Below are 19,801 nucleotides of genomic sequence, written 5' to 3' on the forward strand. Positions count from 1 at the left end.
TGCATCCCGTAATAAAGTAATATGACGAGAATTTTTATTAAACTCATAAAATCCGTTTAATAAAAGCATTTTTAAATTTTCCGCGCTTTTCGTATTTATGTCAGCCGTTTTGCCATAGTGTCTGCTATATATATTTGCGCGCAATAATAATATATATAGCCATGACGCAATCTACTACTTACTATATACATGCACATATGGTATGCATTATACAATGTTATATACAAATACAGTCGATGACATATGCGGCCAGTTGCGCGCAGTTTGTTCTGTATACCGGCATGAGTACAGCGAATGATCATGTATGTACGCGCTTTGCAAAAAGGCAAATTATAATCTTGAAATCTTCTAATATTGATTGACATAAATATAAGTTAGCAAACTATCAAAACCAATGTAAATGCGGTATGTTAATCAATACTTTATTATCATTCTTTTAAATAAAATAAAAATTGTTCCTATATTTTCTATTACAAATTATTGCGAAATACGTAGATTCAAATAGCTTTTTGCCACTGAAACCAAGTTAGATTTTAGTGGCATAAATATAAATGTGACGTATTGATGCGACGTATGTACAACAATTAAAAATATTTGTTATAGCATTTGTGATGAAAATTCGAAATCATATATATTAAAGCAATGTATTGTATTATTATAATGATTCTTAGATTTTGTTATTGATTTAGATATTTTTTTCTGTAATCAGAGTCAACTATTTTAGATCACAATGGAAAAACCTTCAAATAAAGAGGAAGAAATTAGTGCAGAATTTGCACTTAGTGATGCATTGGATAACATTTGTCAGTATTTTAAAATAAGAGACTTAATTAACGTTTCATTAGTTTGCAAGTGAGAAAAAATTGAAATTATTGAATTAAAACTCTGTTAACAAATATTAATATTTTTAAATTGTTACTTTACTAGATCCTGGCAAGAAACAGCAAAACGAGAAATAGCAAAAAGAGGACCAGAACGAGTTTTGATACCACATATTTATTGTAGCGATATCAGAAATGGGAACTCAAGTTTTCATGTGTATGATTTCTTAAGCGCGGAACCATATGTAGCTATATTATTTGTTGGACCAAGTTTAAGAGAACGCAACAATGAAAGAATACTAGAATTTAAAAGTAATTCACGTATAAATGAACTAACAAAGTCTAAACTTTCATTTTTAGGACTTTCTCTGAAATGTGTTAGTCTTTGTTAGGAACATAATGATATGTTCTCTTCCAATAATAACTTATATATTTACAGTTTAAAAATAAATATTTTTATTTTTAGTTTTACGTGCATATAAAAAGTACTTTCCGCATCATTTAATAGCTGTAGGTGTCGATGAATCTATGATGGACGAAGAAATCATAAATAGTTGTCCTGGTATGTTAGGAGCACCTAATGGTATCCTTGGATTATTCTTACCAAAGCATCGAGATTTGACAATTAAAGTTGCATCATGTATCTATAACAGATCTGCTTCTTATGCTGAAAAAATAATTGAAGATATATCACCAGATGATAAGCAGTTAAAATCCACATTAATTATCTTTTGTAATTCTTACCAAGGTTATTCTTTAGCAACACAAGTTCTGAAACATATTAAAAAAAGGTAAAATGAAATGTATTTACAATTACTGTAAAACAAAAATTAATAACCCACATAGTTAATAATAACATGATTCTATTTAAGATTTGTACAAAAAATGTACACTTTGTGGGGTGGTGTTTTTGATGATGACTTAAAAGCAATTGACTGCCCAACAGTAGACAGTATTGATAATCCAAAAACAGCTATATTTGCTTTAAGTATAACAGGATCAAATCTTGAGTCTTGGTCTGTTGTTATAGACTGTAGAATTAAAAAACAAGAAGTAAATGAAAAATTATTTTATTTGCGAGATAATTTGAGATTACGACGACGGACAATAGGCTTAGCTTGTGGTCCTCGATACGTAGAAGATTTAAGCAAAAATTCTCATGAAAATATGTATCTGAATAGTCACGAATTAATGCATGTCATCAAGAAGATCTTTTCAAGAATCCCTTTTATTAGTATATTCAATTATGGATATCATAGTCATTTTGGAGTTGATTCAATCAGTGATGGTAAACTTATTTCTTACACCATTTCATTTATTAAATTTATTCTGTATATTAATTCATGTTTTATTGTAACAGATGGCAAACAAGAACTCGCTCATCAAATGGCTATATCTTTAATGATCCTAACTTATGATTGAATGCCTTACTGGTTAAAAAATGTGATGATCCAAGTGTCTTTGTATGTATGTCTTTGTATACAAAAAATGTCAATATTTTATACTTGCATTTTTTAAATTATTTATATTTTTACAATTTTTTTACTTAGCAATTTATATATTTATAAAATTAATATATATTTAAACAATGTTTACTCAACTAGAAGTGATTATACGCAAATTGTCTATTTATTGTTCAGAAATTTAAATAAAGTTACAAAAGTTACAAGAATCCAGTTTTTGTGTTTTGTGTAACTAATTTTTAGAAGGAAGAAAAATATGATCGTGTTATTTATTTTTATTATAAAAATTTTATGAAATTTTAAATTTTTATTTCCATTTTATTAGTTAAATAATTAAATAAATACGTATAATTGCGTTTTAAATTTCAATTTGTTACAACAATTTATCAAACAATTTTAATATATCAAAAAACGATGTTTAAAAACAACAAAGACATCTAGAGGCAAATGCTATTTATAAAAATGGTTCAATGTTGATCTCTAAAGATGTACAAGGAATAGTTAGTCCAAATTTAGTAAGCACATCAGGATGAAGAGTTCCAATTTTCCCGATAACGTTTCCATATGCTACTATTTCTCCACAGCGATGAGGGAAAAATGTAGGATCTAAAATTTGATATTTGTTAAATAATTTTCAATCATAATTGAACAATAAGAAATATATTAGAGTAGTATAGATGAACATGTTAACCTTCTAAAGGCCTAAGATGATATCCTTTGTTATCTTTATTTGAATGCCATGGAACTTCAAGGATGTGCATTATCCTGTCAAGAACTCCATGAACAAATTCAAACCTAGCCATTTTGTTGTAATATACCACACACAGGCGCCGTTCATTTCGAGCTCCTACTTCTGCCTTAGGATCTCGTAGTATAACATCAGAGATTTCAAATAATTTCATAGGAAGTGGCATCTTTCTATTTGCAACGATAGTTTTTAAAAGACCAGGCAAAAGAGTTGTCCTTCCCACCTGAAAAATACAAAATGTGTGAAACAATAATAAACAAAAATTATGTGAATCATGACAAATTTTACCTGAAATTCTAGAGTTTTTGGATTGGAAATATGAACAGCAGGCACATTTTTAATATCATGACCAAGTTTATCTGCAATATCTTCCCTAGAACACTTTTGATAAAATTTACTTAATAATAATAAAATAAACCGCTATTTGTTATTCATTGAATCTTGCCATTCATACCAGTGAAAAAGTTAAGGCCTCTGTAAAACCAGCATTAGCCATAGTTTCTCGCAATTGATCAGTAAGTTTGTTGAGAGGGAACTATAATCAAGTAGAAATATTGTGGTTAACATTAATCCATACCTATCACAAATTCTAGCATGAAAATACTCACTTCTTTGCCAATACTTGGAGTTTTAGGAATAGTTTTCTTAATATTATTATAACCATAACCAATTGCAACATCTTCATAAATATCACATGCATGGATAATATCGTGTCTTGTAGGAGAAACCTGTACATGTAATTCATCACCATCTTTTACTTCTGTCTTTAAAGACATTTTTGTAAGAAGCTTTGCAACTTGTTCTGGTGACTGACTGATTTTAAAATATAATTTTAGTTCAGTTACATTTAATATGATTTCATTTTTAAAAAGTAAATTTTAAAGCAACTTACTTGATTCCTACATAATTTGTAGCACGTTTACTGCTTATTTTTTCGACTCTGTATTTTAGATCTGGACTATCAAATTTCTTATTATCTGGATAAATGACTTCTACAATTTCTACTTCGTATTTTGAAGAACAGTATTCACTGAAGGCACAAACTATTGTGTCAACTGCAATTTTCGCCTACAAATATATTTTTAGTTTATTATTAATGGATCACAATATTTTATAAAAATCCATTCAAATTTTAATTAGGAGTCAACTCATTTACCTTTGTAAGATCAGTTGCCGTACATTCAATAAATATGTTCTTAGTATTGAGGGTTATTTTTGAATGATCTCCATTAATGATTGGAGGCAATGATAATACAACTCCATTCTTATCATAAATTATTGGATAAACTGGACTGTCTTTAATAATAGGCAAATACTGCTTCAATTGGGCATGATGCTGAAGTCAAAAAATGTTTGAATTAGTTAAAAAAAATTATGGCTTCTATAGATAATTTTGAGATAAACTATATTTAATCTTACCGCATATAAATCCATTATTTCCTCTCCAGTATATTCTTTATCTTGATTCAATGGTTTAAATCGAATATCCTTTGGAGGTTTTGCATCATAAGTAAATGGGCCCTCAATAGTATCCAAGTCATGAGTACCTATTGATACTAATGAACGTTTTCTACCGATATTCTGATGTAATTTATCTTGAAGATCAATAAAATTATCGTAAGCACTTTGTGTGATGGTAACGTTTCGTAACACAGCTGCTACTATATGTCCTCTTACTTGTAAACACTGCAAACAGGATTCATTACATAAAAATGAGTTCCTTTAGAAATTCTAATATTTAATTCTATCAACTTACAGCTTTTTTCATTTCAATCCTTTGTACATTTTTTGGTTTAACAGCCTTATAGAAAGGGATTGGTATTCTGCAAATGATATTTTGAATAGTTAAAAAAATAAGTTGACTGGTAAAATATAAATAGAACAAAAAGTGATAACATAAACTCACTTTTCCAAAAATACAAGAAGGCCTGTAGCCAAACCTTCTAAGCACAACAAATCATATCGATTAGCTGGAATATCAATTTTGTAAAGTATTTCATCAGATGCTCCTTGAGTTTGCTCTATTCCTTGTTCTTTAGCTATCATTTGTTGCTCACTTGTCTGAAAATTAAAATGATAAGATCCACAAATAAATAATACATAAAATAAAATAATTTGAATAATAATCCTAGTTCTTAACAAGTATTTGCTTTATAATAAAATGCAATATAAACACATCTAAGGATTAATAAACTTCATTGTACAAGCAGGTAAATAATATATTGTAAATAAATTTACTTACGACTTCATCCAATTCAAGCCCAAATGCAAAACATAATTTTTGAAATTCATCGTCGGCTGAAAAATACAAAAATAATAAGACATTGATAAACAAGTAATGATATTACAGTTTTGCAGGTGCCAATATTGTTGAAAAATTGCACTTCCAGAGATAATAAAATTGAAAAATTCGTAAAATCAGCAACTCACTGTAGGTTTTTCCAAGAGCCTTGAACAGCAAATCACGTTTAACGTTAACTGTCGGCATTTTTAACCGAAAATAATAAAAAAATCAACGGTATGAGCGGCGGCGAACCATACGCTACTTTCAGGTTAAGTCAGACCCACGGTGTCCGTGTGCGCTCTTTTCTCTCTCTTTTTCTGCTGTCTCCCTTCCTCCCGCACCGGAAGATTCTGATGATCGAAAAGCACTATGATGCGGTTGGGATGTGGGATCTATAGGTATAGGTAATATCAAGCCGAGAATGTGTCGTGGCCACATGTGATTTTTTTCATTGCTTTTTTTATCATTCTTTTCGACTATATATGTATACTATACGAAGCACGTGCTTAAAATATATTGGTTCAAAATTCTTTGCTTTTATTGCAGTATATCTGCATACGATTCTTGTAATGAATCAAAATATTTTTAAAAAGATAACAAGGCGTAATATCATTGATTTGACAGAGGCGGTCTCTTGCGCAAGAACAAAGATTTCTCTGTCAAACTTTACGATAAGGACTGATTTTCACGACAAAAATTCCGTTAATTAGAAAATCTGTTACATCAAATAATGCTATAATCTAATAAATTAAGTACTATCGTTATTATATTCATAATATACAAATTTTTCAAATCATAAAAAAAAAGTTACTGCGACTATATGCATCTAGATACACGAGTTAAACAACATGGAATAAATTAGTTAGTTATAAAAGGGCAGAATATAAAGCTCAAACGGACGCGCCGTACCTAGATATCGACCGTGGTAAGGACTAAACGCGCAGGCGTCGCCCGCGTTTATAATAATGCACGTGCGAGGATATGCGCGCAATAATATACCTATAGCTATGCAACACGCGATACAATACAGCACGGAAAGTGTGGTATAAGAATATTAGCGCACAGTGTGTTATACAGGCAAAACAAAAGCGCGTAGAGTATAATAGTTGTACTTGTTATACAGTATCGTATCAAGAACGCGATTATAACAAGAAAGCCGAAGTATCGGAAAGCAGGTGTACTACACATGAACGAGCACAGCTGAGAACAGCTATTACAACAATAATTAAATTAGCCCTCTCTCTCTCTCTCTCTCTCTCTCTCTCTCTCGTAGCGATCGAGGGTCCGCTGCGAGTCTGGTGCGTCCGCACTATACAGTAGTACACCGCACACCTGACAGCCAGCGCCGCGCTTGTGTGTAGTGGTCTGTCGGAAAAGCCGAGCAGAAGCCACAGCAGAGCGAGAGCGAGCGAGCTGCTGCAGCGCGACAATAAGGCATGCCGCGATCGCTACCGCTCGACGACGACGCTTCGACGTTCTGATCGCATTATAATACAGAGGGGATCGACCTGAAAAAGCCTCCCGGCGACTGGTTTCGCTCTGGTTGCGCTCTAAAGATCGCATTGGAGGCAGTATTATGACCACCGAGAAGAAGGCCAAGAGACTGTCCACCGAGATGGACGGTGGTGGTGGCGGCGGCGGGGCCAAAGTCGAGGAGGACGGACTGCGAGCCGCCAACTTTGGCGACTGGATCTGCACCGACACCGAGTGCGTATTATGTTTGTCTCTTATCTAATCTTTTCTACGCCTAGTATGCATGAATTTTACTATTCCTTCGTTGGATTTTCATCGGGTATTATCGACGTCTCTCTCTCTCTCTCTCTCTCTCTCCCTTCGTGCGCAGCTTGCACTTTATCTCCGTCTCGATTTTCATCGATCCGACTACGGCACAACTATGCCTACTCTCTCGCGTGCTTCCCTTTCCCTCGCTCCTACCTCTCTCTCTCTCTTGGCTGTTGGGTCGAGTTTTTCTTTTTCACCCGGATTCCTTATAGCTACTATTTGCCGCGCTCTGTCTCTATCCCCGTTTTGAAAAGCCGTTCCGAACGTGCTTTTTGGAGCAGAGCTCTCGCTACGCAAGCTAATACTCTATACTTATAAGCACGACATTTCCCGCCCGTAGCGCGCACTTTTCACCTCGGAATCCTTGATTTTTCGCATTGCGGCTGATGACTGTTTTTTTTTTTTCCCGTTCCTACTCTACTTTGTAGGTTAATAGCTTTTCCGGCCGCGCGAGAGCTTTCGTCGCTGCCGGAAATTGAGGATGAGTGGTTGTGACGAGATACATATTTGGTGTTTACAAATAAGGAGAGAGACGCCGATGCGTCTTGCGATAGCGAATAGCGATGTTTTTCTAGTTAATCCACATAGTTAGGTAAAAGTGAGTAAAAATGCCACTGACGTTCGATTTAATTTCTTTACAGATGTGCTAATGTGAACTTTGCAAAGCGCAGTTCCTGCAATCGGTGTGGCAAAGGTAAACATTTTTATATGTTATATCTTTTTTTGCTGACAGAAAAAAGAATATTCATTTTACACATTCTCAGACCGAGGAGAATGTCCCAAAAAGAAGAAGCTTGGACAAGAAATTGGCAAAGCTGCTGCTGAAAAGAGCAGAGGATTATTTAGGTAAATATCCAGCAATACTGTGAATTTAAGTAGAGTTAATTTAGATTATTATTCTTAATTAATGGATGAAATTATCAACATCAGTGCAGATGACTGGCAATGCAGCAAATGTGGTAATGTCAACTGGGCTCGTCGGCAACAGTGCAATATGTGCAATGCACCAAAGTTTGGAGAGGTTGAAGAAAGAACAGGCTACGGAGGAGGATACAACGACAGAGGAGTTGTTGAGTACAAAGAACGCAGGGATGACGATGATGATGAATACGACGAATTTGGCAGACGCAGAAAGAAAAGAAAAATAGAAAATAGATCAGACGATGACTCAAAAGATTCAAGGTATAGCAGTCCTCCACGTAGCAGATCAAAAAATTCAGAAACTAAGAAAGATGAGCGAGACAAAGATAAGGATGAAGAAGATGAGGAGGAAGAACCCATAGTAGAAGAGGTAGTTTCATATTTTTTTCTGTATTTTTATAAGACTTATAAACATATAATATATTAACATGAGCTTTTCACAATAGAAAGAAGAAGATGAAGATGAAGAAGAGGAGGATGATGACGGTGATTTATCAAAGTATGATCTAAGCGAATGGGATGACTTTACGCCAGCCAAAAATAAGTATGTGTGAAAATTAAAAAATGATGTGTTCTCTGAAAGAAGAACTAACTCAGTATCTTGTTTTAGTTCCAATGGTAATGCTGGTTCTTCTGAAGAGCAGCAATCGAGGTACAAAAATAAAACTTATAAATAAGTAAAAATTATGAAATATAATAGCTTTTAATACCAAAATAAATGAAATTTTTCAGATGAGATTGATGCTCGAAAAAGGACAAACTATCCGCGAAAGCTTGCTAAGAGTAAAGATTCTCCATAGTGAAAGAATCGCCCAATCGCGCACATTATTGTAATCCTGCAAGCAATGCCAGTTCCAAAGTGTTTGTAGAAAAATTCCGTCGCAAAATATGCAGTTTCCCACTTAATCTTTAATTAAATTAATTGAATCGGAAAATCTGTAGTCTACCGCTAAATTCACAGAGTGATGAAGGCTATTTTACAAATGAATATTTGTATTTTTACTCGCACTTCTTTCATAGTGCATCACTCTTTTAAATAAGAGAAAAAATTATAGATGGATTTTTTTGCAATTTAGCGTAAGTAAAAAAATAGATAATTCTGCTATTCGTCTATTGTAGTAAGGAAATGTTTTTTCTTAAATTCTACAGCCGTTAAAATATTGTAAATAGGCAGTTACTACGACGTTCGGCACTGTATCGCGCGATAACTTTAAATAAAAACCTTTCAAATGTTCATATATTTAAAAAAAGTGAAGAACAAATGTAACAAAAACATAAAAAAAATTGAGCAGATAGAACTGTGTAATGGATGAAGGCTGACACAGTGCAAAGCATCTGTTAATACTTTTGCTCGCTGTTCTCACACAACTGACTCTTCTTTCTTGTAAATATCTTTATTTTATTTTTCATTTATAATAAAAATCATTCGTCAACAACGTAATTGTTCTTAGTCAATTATATCTTCTTATATATATATATATTGTTACACACTACAATGAATGAGGTGTGTTTGCGTTGATTTGTGTGCGAGTGTGTTTTATCGAGTGAAAAAGGAAAGGATTTGAAACGGCTTTTCATGATTATGCACAGAGTTGGTCATGAAAGGAGTAGACTTTGTTTTGTATCTCAATGGAGCATGGAGGGGCGCACGATATCGTAGGACTTATGTCGTTTGGGTACACATGTGTATGTATATATAATATATATATATAATATGTATATATCGTATATATGTACATTCGTGGTTTTGAGCTTTTCTTTTCATTTAAGTATTTTAGCTTGAAAGGAAGGACTCGGTGACCTTTATGAAGAGGCTCGCCGCAGACTCTGTTTTACAATAAAGTAAAGTTTGCCGTCGACGACGCTCTATCTTTCGCGCACGCGATTATTATATATATATTCCAAAAAAGGGAAGTTTTCGCGGGCCTCAACGCGCCTCACCCGAAATAACCATTAGTCGAGGGTTTGACAAAATCTCTGACTTGTTATTCTTTTGACTTGAGTATTAGCTATGAATCAGCGACAGTCGCACGGAGCTTACCGGCGCTATCCGGCATTACGTCTGCTTGTGTATGAGCGTGTGTCTCTTGTGTGCGTCGAGCGACATTGCGAAAGCCCAAATTTTGCCTTAGTCTATATAATATATATACAGGTGCGCCGTCATATCGGTACAGTAACTTTGAATTTACAATTTCAAAACTCACTCACTCTTACAATTTCGCTCGCGTTCTCTCGTTTGTTATTTTCACGTCTTTCACTCACGCATCAATCACAGTGCTTCCGCATGCTCGCTTACTTTCTCTCTATATAAGAACTTTTTTGACTAACATTCTTGACGAAAAAGCGCCACCACTTTACATATCCGTCCATTAAGGAAGCACCTCAGGTTACTTGTATATTTTTATTTCAGCTCCGTCGACTGTAACGCAAAAAATTACGAATTACGTCGTAATAACGTCGCGAGGCGACCGATGCCATGTCAAAGAAGTTCAAGTATATCCGCGCAGAGAAAGGCCCTCGACTCGCGAGTACTTTTCGACTCTCGGTTAGTGTGTACGGGTGCGTAAGTCAGATAGCGTTCGCTACAATTTGGAATCCCGTGGCTGTTGCAACGGCCATCTACTTAGGCATAAAAAACTGCTGATGTGCGTTGGGCTGGCCGTGCATTCCTGGATGAGACTGAGGCCCGCTGGCTCTTGTACTCGTCGCGTACAACTGCTGCTGGAAGTGATGGTACTGCTGGGCGTAGTTTGGATCGGATATGGTCGGGCCTGGTCCCATGAACGGACTGTTCTTGAAGTTACCTCCGGGACCAGCACCGCCCATGCTTGGAGGTAAAGGCTGCGACGCGTCCGGTGGAGGACCTAACTGGCCCATGGCGTTGGGCTGCTTCGGTCCGGGCCCTGGAGCACCATACATTCCTGGACTCGCGTTCTGTCCAGGCCCGGGCATCTGCGGTCCTGACATCATGTCCGGTGGGTAGACTTTGTCTGGGTCCATAGGACTGCTGGGAAACACGCCACCTCCAACCATATGCTGCATTCTCATGTTAGGCTGCTGCCTCATGCCAGGACCTTGACCAGGTCCACCGCCGGCAACAGGCCTCATGGATGGGTGCATGTGTCCCTGGGGCTGCCCTGCCATTCCTGGCTGACCGTCCATGCGCATATTACCACTCATGCCTGGAGGCATGCCTCCGGGATTAGGACCTGGACCACTCATGCCGCCTGGTGGTGGCCCATGCGGTCCTTGGGGTCCCGGGCCCATGTTGTTGGGCACACAGCCATTGGGGAAGTACTGTAGATTAACGGAAGGCGAATTCATCTTGGCATCAAGACCTTGCATGGGATTGGAGAAGCGTAGGAAATCGAGGCTGAGAGGACCACGAGGCGCGTGACCGACGTTTGGCCTCGCCGGTAAGTACTGTATAGTATTAGGCGCACTCGACTTCACCTGGACATTAGCACCATTGTAAGGACTGGGTCCGTGAGCATGATGAGGTTGTTGTTGATGTGGATGTTGACCGGCCATTCCGAGGCGCGATTGTGGACCCTCAGGACCCATCATGCCTGGCCCAGGCCCAGGCCCAGGGCCCGGTCCTGAAGGATAACCACCCGGTTGCGATACATTGACATTTGGATTTCCAGGTCCTTGGGGTCCAGCGGGACCCATCATCCCATGCGACATCATGGAATGATGATGTTGACCCATTTTGTTCGGCACACCTGGACTCCCTGTATGAGGTGTAGGGCTGTAACTGGTAGCAGGTCCACCGAGACCCATGCACAAACCTGATACATCACCAGGCTCATTCGGCGGACCTCCGCTGCTCATGTGACAGCTGCCGTTCATTTCGTTGACCTGCTGCTGCTGCTGCTGCTGTTGTTGTTGTTGTTGTTGTTGCTGCTGCTGCATTTGCATCATGTGCATGTTGTGTGGATGATTGAAAGGCATCATTCCTTGTGGATTGCCTGCATGCATTGGCGAGTTGTCGTTACCAAGAGCGTTACTTGCTGCAGTATTCGTTAATTGTTGGCTCATCTGTGCAAGCGACGTGATGGGGTCAAAGCTGTTTGTCGACATTGGCCCAAGGCCGCCTAGCCTATTGCCGATGTTGTTAGGGTTCAAAGGTATATTGTCATTCGGCTGGCTGACGTTCGTCGTAGGCCTACCGCAGCCAAAAGGCGCGTTACCACCCGGACCCGCCATAGACATCATACCACTCGGCATGTTACCACCGGGTCCCACACTAGATATATTTCCTTGCTGTTGCTGCTGTTGTTGTTGCTGATGTTGTTGTTGTTGCTGCTGTTGCTGCTGCTGAAGGTCTTTAGAAGTTGGCGAGGTTTCGGATTTGGTGTTTGGCGAAGCCGGTATCGTTCTAGGTGGACCCATGCCCATGTCCGTGAGACTTGTATTGTGCGAGGCCGGACTGCTTTGGGCGCTCGTCGTTTTATTACCGGGCTTACCCGCATCGACAGGCGTATGTGGTGCCACACTACCCGGCGTGTGAGGTGTATGAGGTGTGTGAGGACTGTGCAGCGATCCACCAAAGCCCCTATTCGCGCTCTCTATAGATGGACTAGCACCCTCCGACCGGGGACCATACTGATTATTTCCGGTACTACCTGCGTTTCCACTGCTGCTTTCCATATTACCAGGCAGCATACGGTTGCCCATATCCGGGTTATTATTGCCTTGAGTATTTCTGTGAAAAAAAAAAATTATATTGGTAATTCACGCAATTTCATACTTTTTGATATTCACTTATAACCGTTGATTACAATTCTCAAGACGCAAATTTACAATTTACTAAAATCGAAATGCAAGATAAAAAAAATTGATTTATATTTTGATAAACAATATCAAATGATACATCAAGAAAGATAACGTTAAAAATGAGATAAAAATGCTCATTGTATCAGCAATGCGTTATTGAACAAGCATATTTTTTATTAGTATGCATAATTTAATGATTCTTCTCATTAAACCATTCAGAAAAAAGTTTGAATAATTTTCATCCATATAGACCAAGAAAAACGTTTTTGTACACTTCTCAGCTTAGTATGCACATAAATTAGAATTATTTTACTCTATTTAACATTAAAGCCGAAACTTTATATTTGCGTCTGAATAAAAATTGTCTAATTATATCCATTCAGTAGATTGTAAAGGCATTTACTCTGATGTATGTAAGATAATAAATGATGATACAATTAGTGACATGTATTAAAATGTACATAAGTACATTTTTTAACAAGTAATTATTTTAACCTTTAAAAATAAATAAAATATTTATTTGTTACTTACGTAGGTAAACTGCCATCCTTTAGGCTGGTATTGGGCTGTTTTTGTATTGTCAGCTCTTGCCCTTCGAATGTATTTAGGTAGGATATTTGTTGTGGACTTGGAACAGGCATCAACTCTTTAACACCAACTTGATTTACACCACCAGGACCGAGCGGCTGCTTTTGTTGCGTCAACGATTGCAACGATCGACAGAACATTCCGTCCACTATAAATTAAAATAAATTACAATGGTTATATTTTTAGCGTCATCGAGATGACGAATACATATTTAATCATACATTTTTTTCCTATGAAACTAGGAAAAAAATATTAAAAATTGAAATCATAAATGATGATAATAAATTAATAATTTTAATCAGAATTATGAATATGGCAAATGTGCAAAAACACAAAATCTCATTGAACTTTAATCATTGTAAGACTGAACAACTATTTTTTAAAAACTTAGATAAGATAACTTTGGCACTCTTCCTGCTTGTGTATGCTAGAAACTTCCAAGAACAAGGTTGGCCTTGATAACAATTGAATGCTTTTTCAGTGGATAATGTTACACTTATGAATCACTATTATATTATATTGAGTATCAATTATAATTAACTTTAATAGTTAATTATTATTACATAGTGACTTCCCAACGAATACGTTTTTCATGTTATATTATTCTATTTTATGTAAAATAATATCACCACACAGATTCTTAATTAATACATTGATTGATTGATGGTGATTATTTTCAATTTCATTCAATAACTTATACATTATTCAACATACATTCTTAAGGGCGTAAAATTATTAAAGGCTCAATGTAAATAAGTAGATGAAGTGACAATTTTTTTGATCCTACAAAAACAATAAGTTCAATGTTAAAATAGAATAAATAAACAAAGCAAATCTTACCATTGGGTGGTTGATTGTTAGGAAAGTCAAGCGAAGACGAATCCTTCTGAGGTGTGCCACTGGGGCTGAGGGCCGTCAAATGTCCATGCGACACAGGCGTTCCGGGATTACTGTGGTTGAGTCTCGTGTTTCCGGTCGAAACTGCCGGGTTCGGCGAGTCCTGACTCGTCGGGCTCTGACCCGGCAAGTGGCCACCTGGTCCGGCCGCTCCGGGACCAGTTGACCTCTGTCCTGGAACTGGACCGCCATTACCGGCTCCTGGACCTGTGCCGCCTAATTGGAACTGCCTGTTACAGTCCGCTGGCGAGTTGAGCGCCGAGCTCGCCCTAGGCGATGGCAGCGACAGATTGCTCGTGGGGTTATTCGGTGAAGAAGGGTTAGGACTTTGTATGGCTATCGGCACGCTGGCCGACCTCGTTGTTTGGTGGTAAGGCGGCGGAGGACCTTGACTTCGCGGTCCCCCACCACCGACCGAACCAGGACCGTTGGGACCAACACCAACTCCGGGTCCGACTGCGCCCACGCTACCCGGACCACCGGAACCGGGACCAGGGCCACCGCCACCGACTACACCACCGCCAGATCCACGTACTGGCACTCCTGGACTGCCTACTCCAACCTGAAATGATACAAATATTAGTTTACTTTTTGGCTAACGTTTTACTGCTTCATAATACTTTGCATCAATAAACATCAAGTTTTTATGTTTTTATTAAGCATTCAAAACTTCTGTTAATAGTTATGTAAATAACAAAACAAATGTCATAAATAAGCTATATTCGTTGTATTAAATAACATACAGCCCGATCAATTTATTTCGATAATTGAATGATAATTACCTTATTTTTTCCGTCTAAGAAAGTATGTTGCATTGCTTTGTGCCAATCCATTGGCCCACATTGATTTGGAGCACTTACTGGTGGAAGATTTCCAGTTGGACAAAGAGATCCTGGTGGAGCCCCTTGCGTTGGATCCATTGAAGGATTGGCTGCTTCTTTTTGTTCAGGAAAGAGCATTTGTCGCATTTTCGTTAGCGCAGCCAATTGCTCTTCCCTATGTTGTCGTTGTTGTGGAGTTAGATTCTCATCCGGTACTTTAACGCCCTGTAACGAAGGTTGCACGCCTCCAGGGCCTGGACTGGTCGTGCCTCCCATTAAATTTGGACTGTGACCTATCGCTGCACTACCAACAGGCTGAGTATTAGCTGCAAATGCATTTAGTACATGTTAAAATGTTAATCGTCTGTAAAATTAATTCACTAAGTGCAAATAAGTTATGCTTATGGTTTTATTGCTTTTACTATTGTCTTATTGGATAAGGTAATATGAAATTTTTAGTACCTGAATTACTAGGGGAGTTGGGCACGAGGCAAGGCACATTAACATTTGTATCATCTATTGACGATTCGGGATTTCCCAGAGGATTACTGCCATTCAAGTTTCGCATGTTCGGTTGTTCATTCCAAAAAGCAGACTCATTTGGATCCAGAGGAGGAAGATCGGGAGGTTGTTCTCCAGAAAAACCCATATTTGGACTATGCTGATGACCTTTTTGCTTCATTGCAGCCAGGTTATTTAGCCATTGGTGAGGACTTTGACGAAAATGAGTCATTTTATTTGGATGCTTCTGAAACAAAGAAATTGTTTTAGTACTCTAAACCTTGTAAGGGGCTATTGCGAGCAATTTTATAATCGACAAACCTCCAAGTATTTTTTTGTATTCGGCTGTGCCATGTGGTATGCGATAATAGTTGGAAAATGGCCTTGCATAACCATCTCTGCACCCTTATTAGCCATCTGTGTTGAAAAAACAAATATCTGGCTTTGTTGTTGCATATACTGAGCTTCGCCAGCATTTGCACCAGTTCCCATTTGTTTGGCCAACACATTGCTAACCAATGGTTGAATACCGTCACCTGGTAATCCAACATTTGTCCCACACTCTATAAAAATAAAATAATTATTATTATTACCCACACACAAAATAAGGTTGGTTTGATCCTAAAAAAATCATACGTAACAACAGATAAAAATAATTTTGTAACATTCATATCCATAACAAAAAAGACATAGCCAGCAAGCGGCTAAAATAGATTACAAAATTGAACTAATTTGTTTGACCAGACAGAATAACCAAATATTACAAGTAGACTCGTATAAAATTAGCCAAAGGAACTCATTGGTTATAACATTGGAACATTCTAATTTGTTTTTATGCTTATGATATTCCTCAGCAATGGGGCCAAAATTAATTTTTTTAAAGCAGAGCATGAATTGACAATAAGCAAATGCTTGGGACTGCTATCAACACAGGAATTAATGCTGAATCAAGAGATTTCACAGGACCTGATTGCAAGCAAAGCGTAAACAACTCACCAGTTGGCAAGTCTTCCACTGCACTAATAGGATCACTCTCCTGTTTCACAGAGTTCAATAACGCTTGATTGCCACCACCGTTCTGGTTATCACTAGCGATGGTTCCTTCTGCACTGGCAGAGTCCAGCGCAGCAGCCTCCTTGAGGCACTCGGCTGCGTTGTCCTCACTGGGTGTTTCCTCGTTGTTAGCAATGCCCGTCTCCTCCTTGATCTTGACTCTATCAGGGGCTTCCGGCTCCTCCTTGACCACCACCGTGGGCACACCACAGCTGGGCTCGCTGGGTTTCTTCTCAGTCTTCATGTTGGCTGCTGGCTGCCTGAGCTCTCGTCAGATTGCTGGCTGGACTAGCGTGAACGAGCAGAGCATGTTCCCTGCTGGTGCGCTAGCCAGAGCGGTGATGCTGGGGCACGTTCGGCACTGGGCTCCTGGGCTGCATTAGCGCTTGCCGTACTGGCGGCACCGCCGCCGCCGCCAGGCGACGACGTCGGGGCTGCTACGGCTCAGCTGTGTGCTCGACGCGTCGCTACGGGGCCGGTTCGGCAGCCGGATGTGGCTCGAACTCCAAGACGCTGAGCGCGACGGGGATGACGAGGATGATGCTGCAGCCTGCGAAAAGGCGCGATGTAGAACTCGTCGTCGTCGTAGGCTCGCTCGTAGGTATGCGCGCGCGCGCGCGTGTGTGTGAGTGCGAGTGTATGCCGCGGATTGCACGCTCAACACGGAGGCGTTCGGCGAAGCGCCTCGTTCACGAAAATAAAAAGAAAAACAACAGAGCGAGAGAGAGAGAGAGAGAGAGAGGTAGCTCTCGGTCTCTCTCTTTCCGCGCGGCGGGCGCTCTCTACGTCTCTCTCTTCTTCTCTTTCTCTCTCATTCCCCTCGTCGTCGGTCGTCGCACACACAGAGTAGTAGAGCACAGCGCAGCAGCACACGGGGCAGCGAAAAACACACTACACTAGCGCGCGCGGCTGCAGAGTGCAGCACAGATCGAGCAGGAGAGAGAGAATAGAGACGGAAAGCAGCGCAGCTAGCGAGATCGAGAGAGAGAGAGAGAAACTGCACGCACACGTAGTATATTTTGCTCTCTCGGTACGGAGCGCGCTGTTTACTGGCTCTTCGGGCGCGTTGCTCCTCGATGCCGCTGTCCAGGTTCCAGGGGAGAGCGGATGGAACGACTCGAGCGTGTCCTCGCGCGCACTCACACGCACTCCTTGTCTCCGTGCTCTCCTCCTCTTCTCACACAGACGTCGGGGCGCTCTCGCTCTCGCTCTCTCTCTCTCTCTCTCTCTCTTTCTCGCTCTCTCGGTAAGGTGCCGTGCCGCCACCGCCGCGGCCGATAATCTTCTCGCCCCGAGACTCTCTCGATCGCTCTGTCCTCTTCTATCGCTTGGCTCGTATTCTCTCTATATTCTGCTCTCTCGCGTCGTCTCTCTTCCACTCGTGGCTAGAGTCAGGCAGCGGCGCGCGTGTGCGTGTAGGTGTATGCGCGCAGACGGCAGCGCGGCGGCAGCACCAGGTCGAGTTAGACGGTGTTGGCTAAAGAGAGAGAGAGAAGGAATTATCTGTATCTCCGGATGCCTCTCTCTCTCTCACTCTCTCTAGTGTAGCGCGCCCGTGAGGGGATATGTATATACGTATCCCTTTCTCCCCCCTCTCTCTCTCTCTGTCTCTCTCCTGGCTGCTGCGCGTCAGTGTATGCGTGTCACTCTACAATGGCCCTCTCTCTCTCTTTCTCGCAGCAGCTCAGTTGTCCCCCCTCAGCCCGCGCACGCTGGAGCCGTGGGAATACACACACACTCTCTCTCTCTCTCTCTCTCTCTCTTTCTCTCTCTAGCTCGCGAATCGCTCGCACTGTGTCGGAGGGAGAGAGAGCGCACACGTTTTCCTCCTCTCTCTCTCTCTCTCTCTCTCTCTCTCTCTCCTCGTGTCTCTGGAATGCCGCGAGAGACCGTCAGCCCACGGTTGCGAGACCGGTCAAAGATCTATATATATTTTGCTCTTTTCTTCGTCGTGTACCTTATATATATATACTATACGTCGAATATCCTCACATCCTATTTCATTCGCGGCTTTAGCGCCACTTTGCTCGAACTAAACGCGCTATAGGTATGTATATATGCAGGTAAGTAGCGGTGCGATTTTTTAAACCGATTATAGGTATAATATAGGTATAATATAGGGAGGACGTAAAGTACAGCGCGCGTAAAGCGGCGCTACCGAACGTTTTGTTTATCTGCTTGATGCATGCGCGCGCTTTCGTATGCAAACCGCCTTTACTGCCCGCCCGATATACAAATGTGGTGCAATACTTGGATGCAGGAAGCCGCGATGTTTGTTGGCACGGATCATAGAAGCTGCAGTTTATAGCTGCGTTTATTTTCGATTTAAAAAGTCGGACGATTTTCGAAAATCGTTGAAATCTTCCCAAGTGTTCGTTCCAACGTCAATGAGCGTTAAACAAATTTACTCGTCAAACAGAGGCCGTTTACACGTGCTGCACCGCAAACACGACGCAGCGTGTATGTATGTACATATTGTTACTATACATGCGTGCAGAACACGCGCAAATACGTTTTCGCGCTATCCTGTGCAATAATACTGCACCAGCTCCAAAATAGTTCTCCAGCAGCGGCGCTGACGTCGCTGCCATAGCCAGCGCACTGATAACAAATCGCACGTCCACAACAATATAGATATATACCTTTGCGAGGATCGCTGACCGTCACGTGACGCTCGGCAAGATTCCCTTCCCCTCTGCCTCTCTTATTCGCGACACGTCAGTCTGTCTGTCTGTCTCTCTCTCTCTCTCTCTCTCCGTCGGCGGCGGCGGTATTCGCAATTCAGAGAGAGAGGGTATATATCGAATGAGGGAGAAGAGAAGGAGGACCCAAAAAAGACAGAGCGACGAGATATAGAGGAGGAGGAGGAGGAGGACGGATGGAACAAGCGCGCGGGGGCTTCTGTGTGCGTGGAAGCGAGAGGATTTTGAGCCAAAGAGCGAGAGAGAGAGAGAGAGTATGTACACGCGCTGACCATACAGCAGAAATCGGGCGAGAGAGAGAGAGAGAGAGCACACGCGCGCCGATTCCCTCCTCTCTCTCTCTCTCCCCCTCTCTACTTTATACGCTTATTATCTCGCCTCCTTTTTTGCGATTTCTCTTTCTTTATGCGCGAAATCGTCGCTCGTCTTTGGTGGCCCTCG

General features: G+C 40.2%; 4 protein-coding genes across 10 annotated transcripts; 2 read left to right on the forward strand and 2 right to left on the reverse strand.

Moving 5' to 3' along the window:
• The first annotated feature begins 121 nt into the window (after positions 1 to 121).
• Positions 122 to 2,804, forward strand: LOC100119111. 2 transcript variants are annotated; one of them, XM_031931820.2, is made up of 6 exons: positions 122 to 302; positions 710 to 852; positions 928 to 1,133; positions 1,288 to 1,612; positions 1,694 to 2,109; positions 2,182 to 2,804. In XM_031931820.2, exons 2-6 carry the CDS (start codon positions 731 to 733, stop codon positions 2,241 to 2,243), a joined length of 1,131 nt encoding a protein of 376 aa, XP_031787680.1. In that variant the 5' UTR covers positions 122 to 302; positions 710 to 730; the 3' UTR covers positions 2,244 to 2,804. The 2 variants fall into 2 exon arrangements, with proteins under 2 accessions (XP_031787680.1, XP_031787679.1); XM_031931819.1 differs by having other exon boundaries at positions 205 to 405; positions 2,182 to 2,497.
• Positions 2,544 to 5,634, reverse strand: Farsb (phenylalanyl-tRNA synthetase, beta subunit). Its single transcript, NM_001159853.1, has 12 exons — positions 5,463 to 5,634; positions 5,275 to 5,330; positions 4,939 to 5,093; positions 4,789 to 4,855; positions 4,452 to 4,718; positions 4,189 to 4,368; positions 3,925 to 4,100; positions 3,641 to 3,845; positions 3,487 to 3,567; positions 3,321 to 3,413; positions 2,976 to 3,255; positions 2,544 to 2,890 (listed from the first exon to the last, which is right to left on the reverse strand). Exons 1-12 carry the CDS (start codon positions 5,518 to 5,520, stop codon positions 2,739 to 2,741), a joined length of 1,770 nt encoding a protein of 589 aa, NP_001153325.1. The 5' UTR covers positions 5,521 to 5,634; the 3' UTR covers positions 2,544 to 2,738.
• Positions 5,635 to 6,388: 754 nt separating this feature from the next.
• LOC100119073 (zinc finger Ran-binding domain-containing protein 2) lies at positions 6,389 to 9,460 on the forward strand. The gene is made up of 7 exons (XM_031931821.2): positions 6,389 to 7,023; positions 7,740 to 7,792; positions 7,863 to 7,944; positions 8,029 to 8,389; positions 8,466 to 8,563; positions 8,630 to 8,671; positions 8,752 to 9,460. Exons 1-7 carry the CDS (start codon positions 6,893 to 6,895, stop codon positions 8,753 to 8,755), a joined length of 771 nt encoding a protein of 256 aa, XP_031787681.1. The 5' UTR covers positions 6,389 to 6,892; the 3' UTR covers positions 8,756 to 9,460.
• On the reverse strand, positions 9,398 to 18,442 carry LOC100679914 (collagen alpha-1(III) chain). Of its 6 annotated transcripts, none has more exons than XM_031931814.2 (8): positions 17,666 to 18,442; positions 16,602 to 17,201; positions 15,927 to 16,168; positions 15,567 to 15,852; positions 15,066 to 15,430; positions 14,227 to 14,845; positions 13,330 to 13,534; positions 9,398 to 12,727 (listed from the first exon to the last, which is right to left on the reverse strand). In XM_031931814.2, the coding sequence occupies exons 2-8, from the start codon at positions 16,900 to 16,902 to the stop codon at positions 10,639 to 10,641; spliced, it is 4,107 nt and encodes a 1,368-aa protein (XP_031787674.1). In that variant the 5' UTR covers positions 16,903 to 17,201; positions 17,666 to 18,442; the 3' UTR covers positions 9,398 to 10,638. The 6 variants fall into 6 exon arrangements, with proteins under 6 accessions (XP_031787674.1, XP_016844906.1, XP_016844905.1 ...); XM_016989417.3 differs by having other exon boundaries at positions 9,398 to 11,753; positions 11,811 to 12,727; positions 16,602 to 18,442; XM_031931815.2 differs by having other exon boundaries at positions 9,413 to 12,727; positions 16,602 to 17,208; positions 17,709 to 18,442.
• Positions 18,443 to 19,801: the final 1,359 nt, after the last annotated feature.

This window comes from Nasonia vitripennis, chromosome 5, assembly GCF_009193385.2.
Source record: "Nasonia vitripennis strain AsymCx chromosome 5, Nvit_psr_1.1, whole genome shotgun sequence".
NCBI classification, from domain to species: domain Eukaryota; kingdom Metazoa; phylum Arthropoda; class Insecta; order Hymenoptera; family Pteromalidae; genus Nasonia; species Nasonia vitripennis.

What these genes read in the sequence shown, in the direction of transcription:
- LOC100119111 (XM_031931820.2), top strand. Translation starts at nt 731, where the DNA reads ATGGAAAAACCTTCAAATAAAGAGGAAGAAATTAGTGCAGAATTTGCA. An exon ending in AACGTTTCATTAGTTTGCAA is followed by an intron (nt 853 to 927) that starts GTGAGAAAAAAT and finishes TTACTTTACTAG; the next exon opens with ATCCTGGCAAGAAACAGCAA. An exon ending in AAGAATACTAGAATTTAAAA is followed by an intron (nt 1,134 to 1,287) that starts GTAATTCACGTA and finishes TTTTATTTTTAG; the next exon opens with TTTTACGTGCATATAAAAAG.
- LOC100119073 (XM_031931821.2), top strand. Translation starts at nt 6,893, where the DNA reads ATGACCACCGAGAAGAAGGCCAAGAGACTGTCCACCGAGATGGACGGT. An exon ending in TGGATCTGCACCGACACCGA is followed by an intron (nt 7,024 to 7,739) that starts GTGCGTATTATG and finishes ATTTCTTTACAG; the next exon opens with ATGTGCTAATGTGAACTTTG. An exon ending in TTTACGCCAGCCAAAAATAA is followed by an intron (nt 8,564 to 8,629) that starts GTATGTGTGAAA and finishes ATCTTGTTTTAG; the next exon opens with TTCCAATGGTAATGCTGGTT.
- LOC100679914 (XM_031931814.2), bottom strand. Translation starts at nt 16,902, where the DNA reads ATGAAGACTGAGAAGAAACCCAGCGAGCCCAGCTGTGGTGTGCCCACG. An exon ending in TCTTAGACGGAAAAAATAAG is followed by an intron (nt 14,846 to 15,065) that starts GTAATTATCATT and finishes GTATCATTTCAG; the next exon opens with GTTGGAGTAGGCAGTCCAGG. An exon ending in AAGGATGGCAGTTTACCTAC is followed by an intron (nt 12,728 to 13,329) that starts GTAAGTAACAAA and finishes TTTTTTTCACAG; the next exon opens with AAATACTCAAGGCAATAATA.
- Farsb (NM_001159853.1), bottom strand. Translation starts at nt 5,520, where the DNA reads ATGCCGACAGTTAACGTTAAACGTGATTTGCTGTTCAAGGCTCTTGGA. An exon ending in CGGCAACTGATCTTACAAAG is followed by an intron (nt 4,101 to 4,188) that starts GTAAATGAGTTG and finishes ATATATTTGTAG; the next exon opens with GCGAAAATTGCAGTTGACAC. An exon ending in TCATCTTAGGCCTTTAGAAG is followed by an intron (nt 2,891 to 2,975) that starts GTTAACATGTTC and finishes ATCAAATTTTAG; the next exon opens with ATCCTACATTTTTCCCTCAT.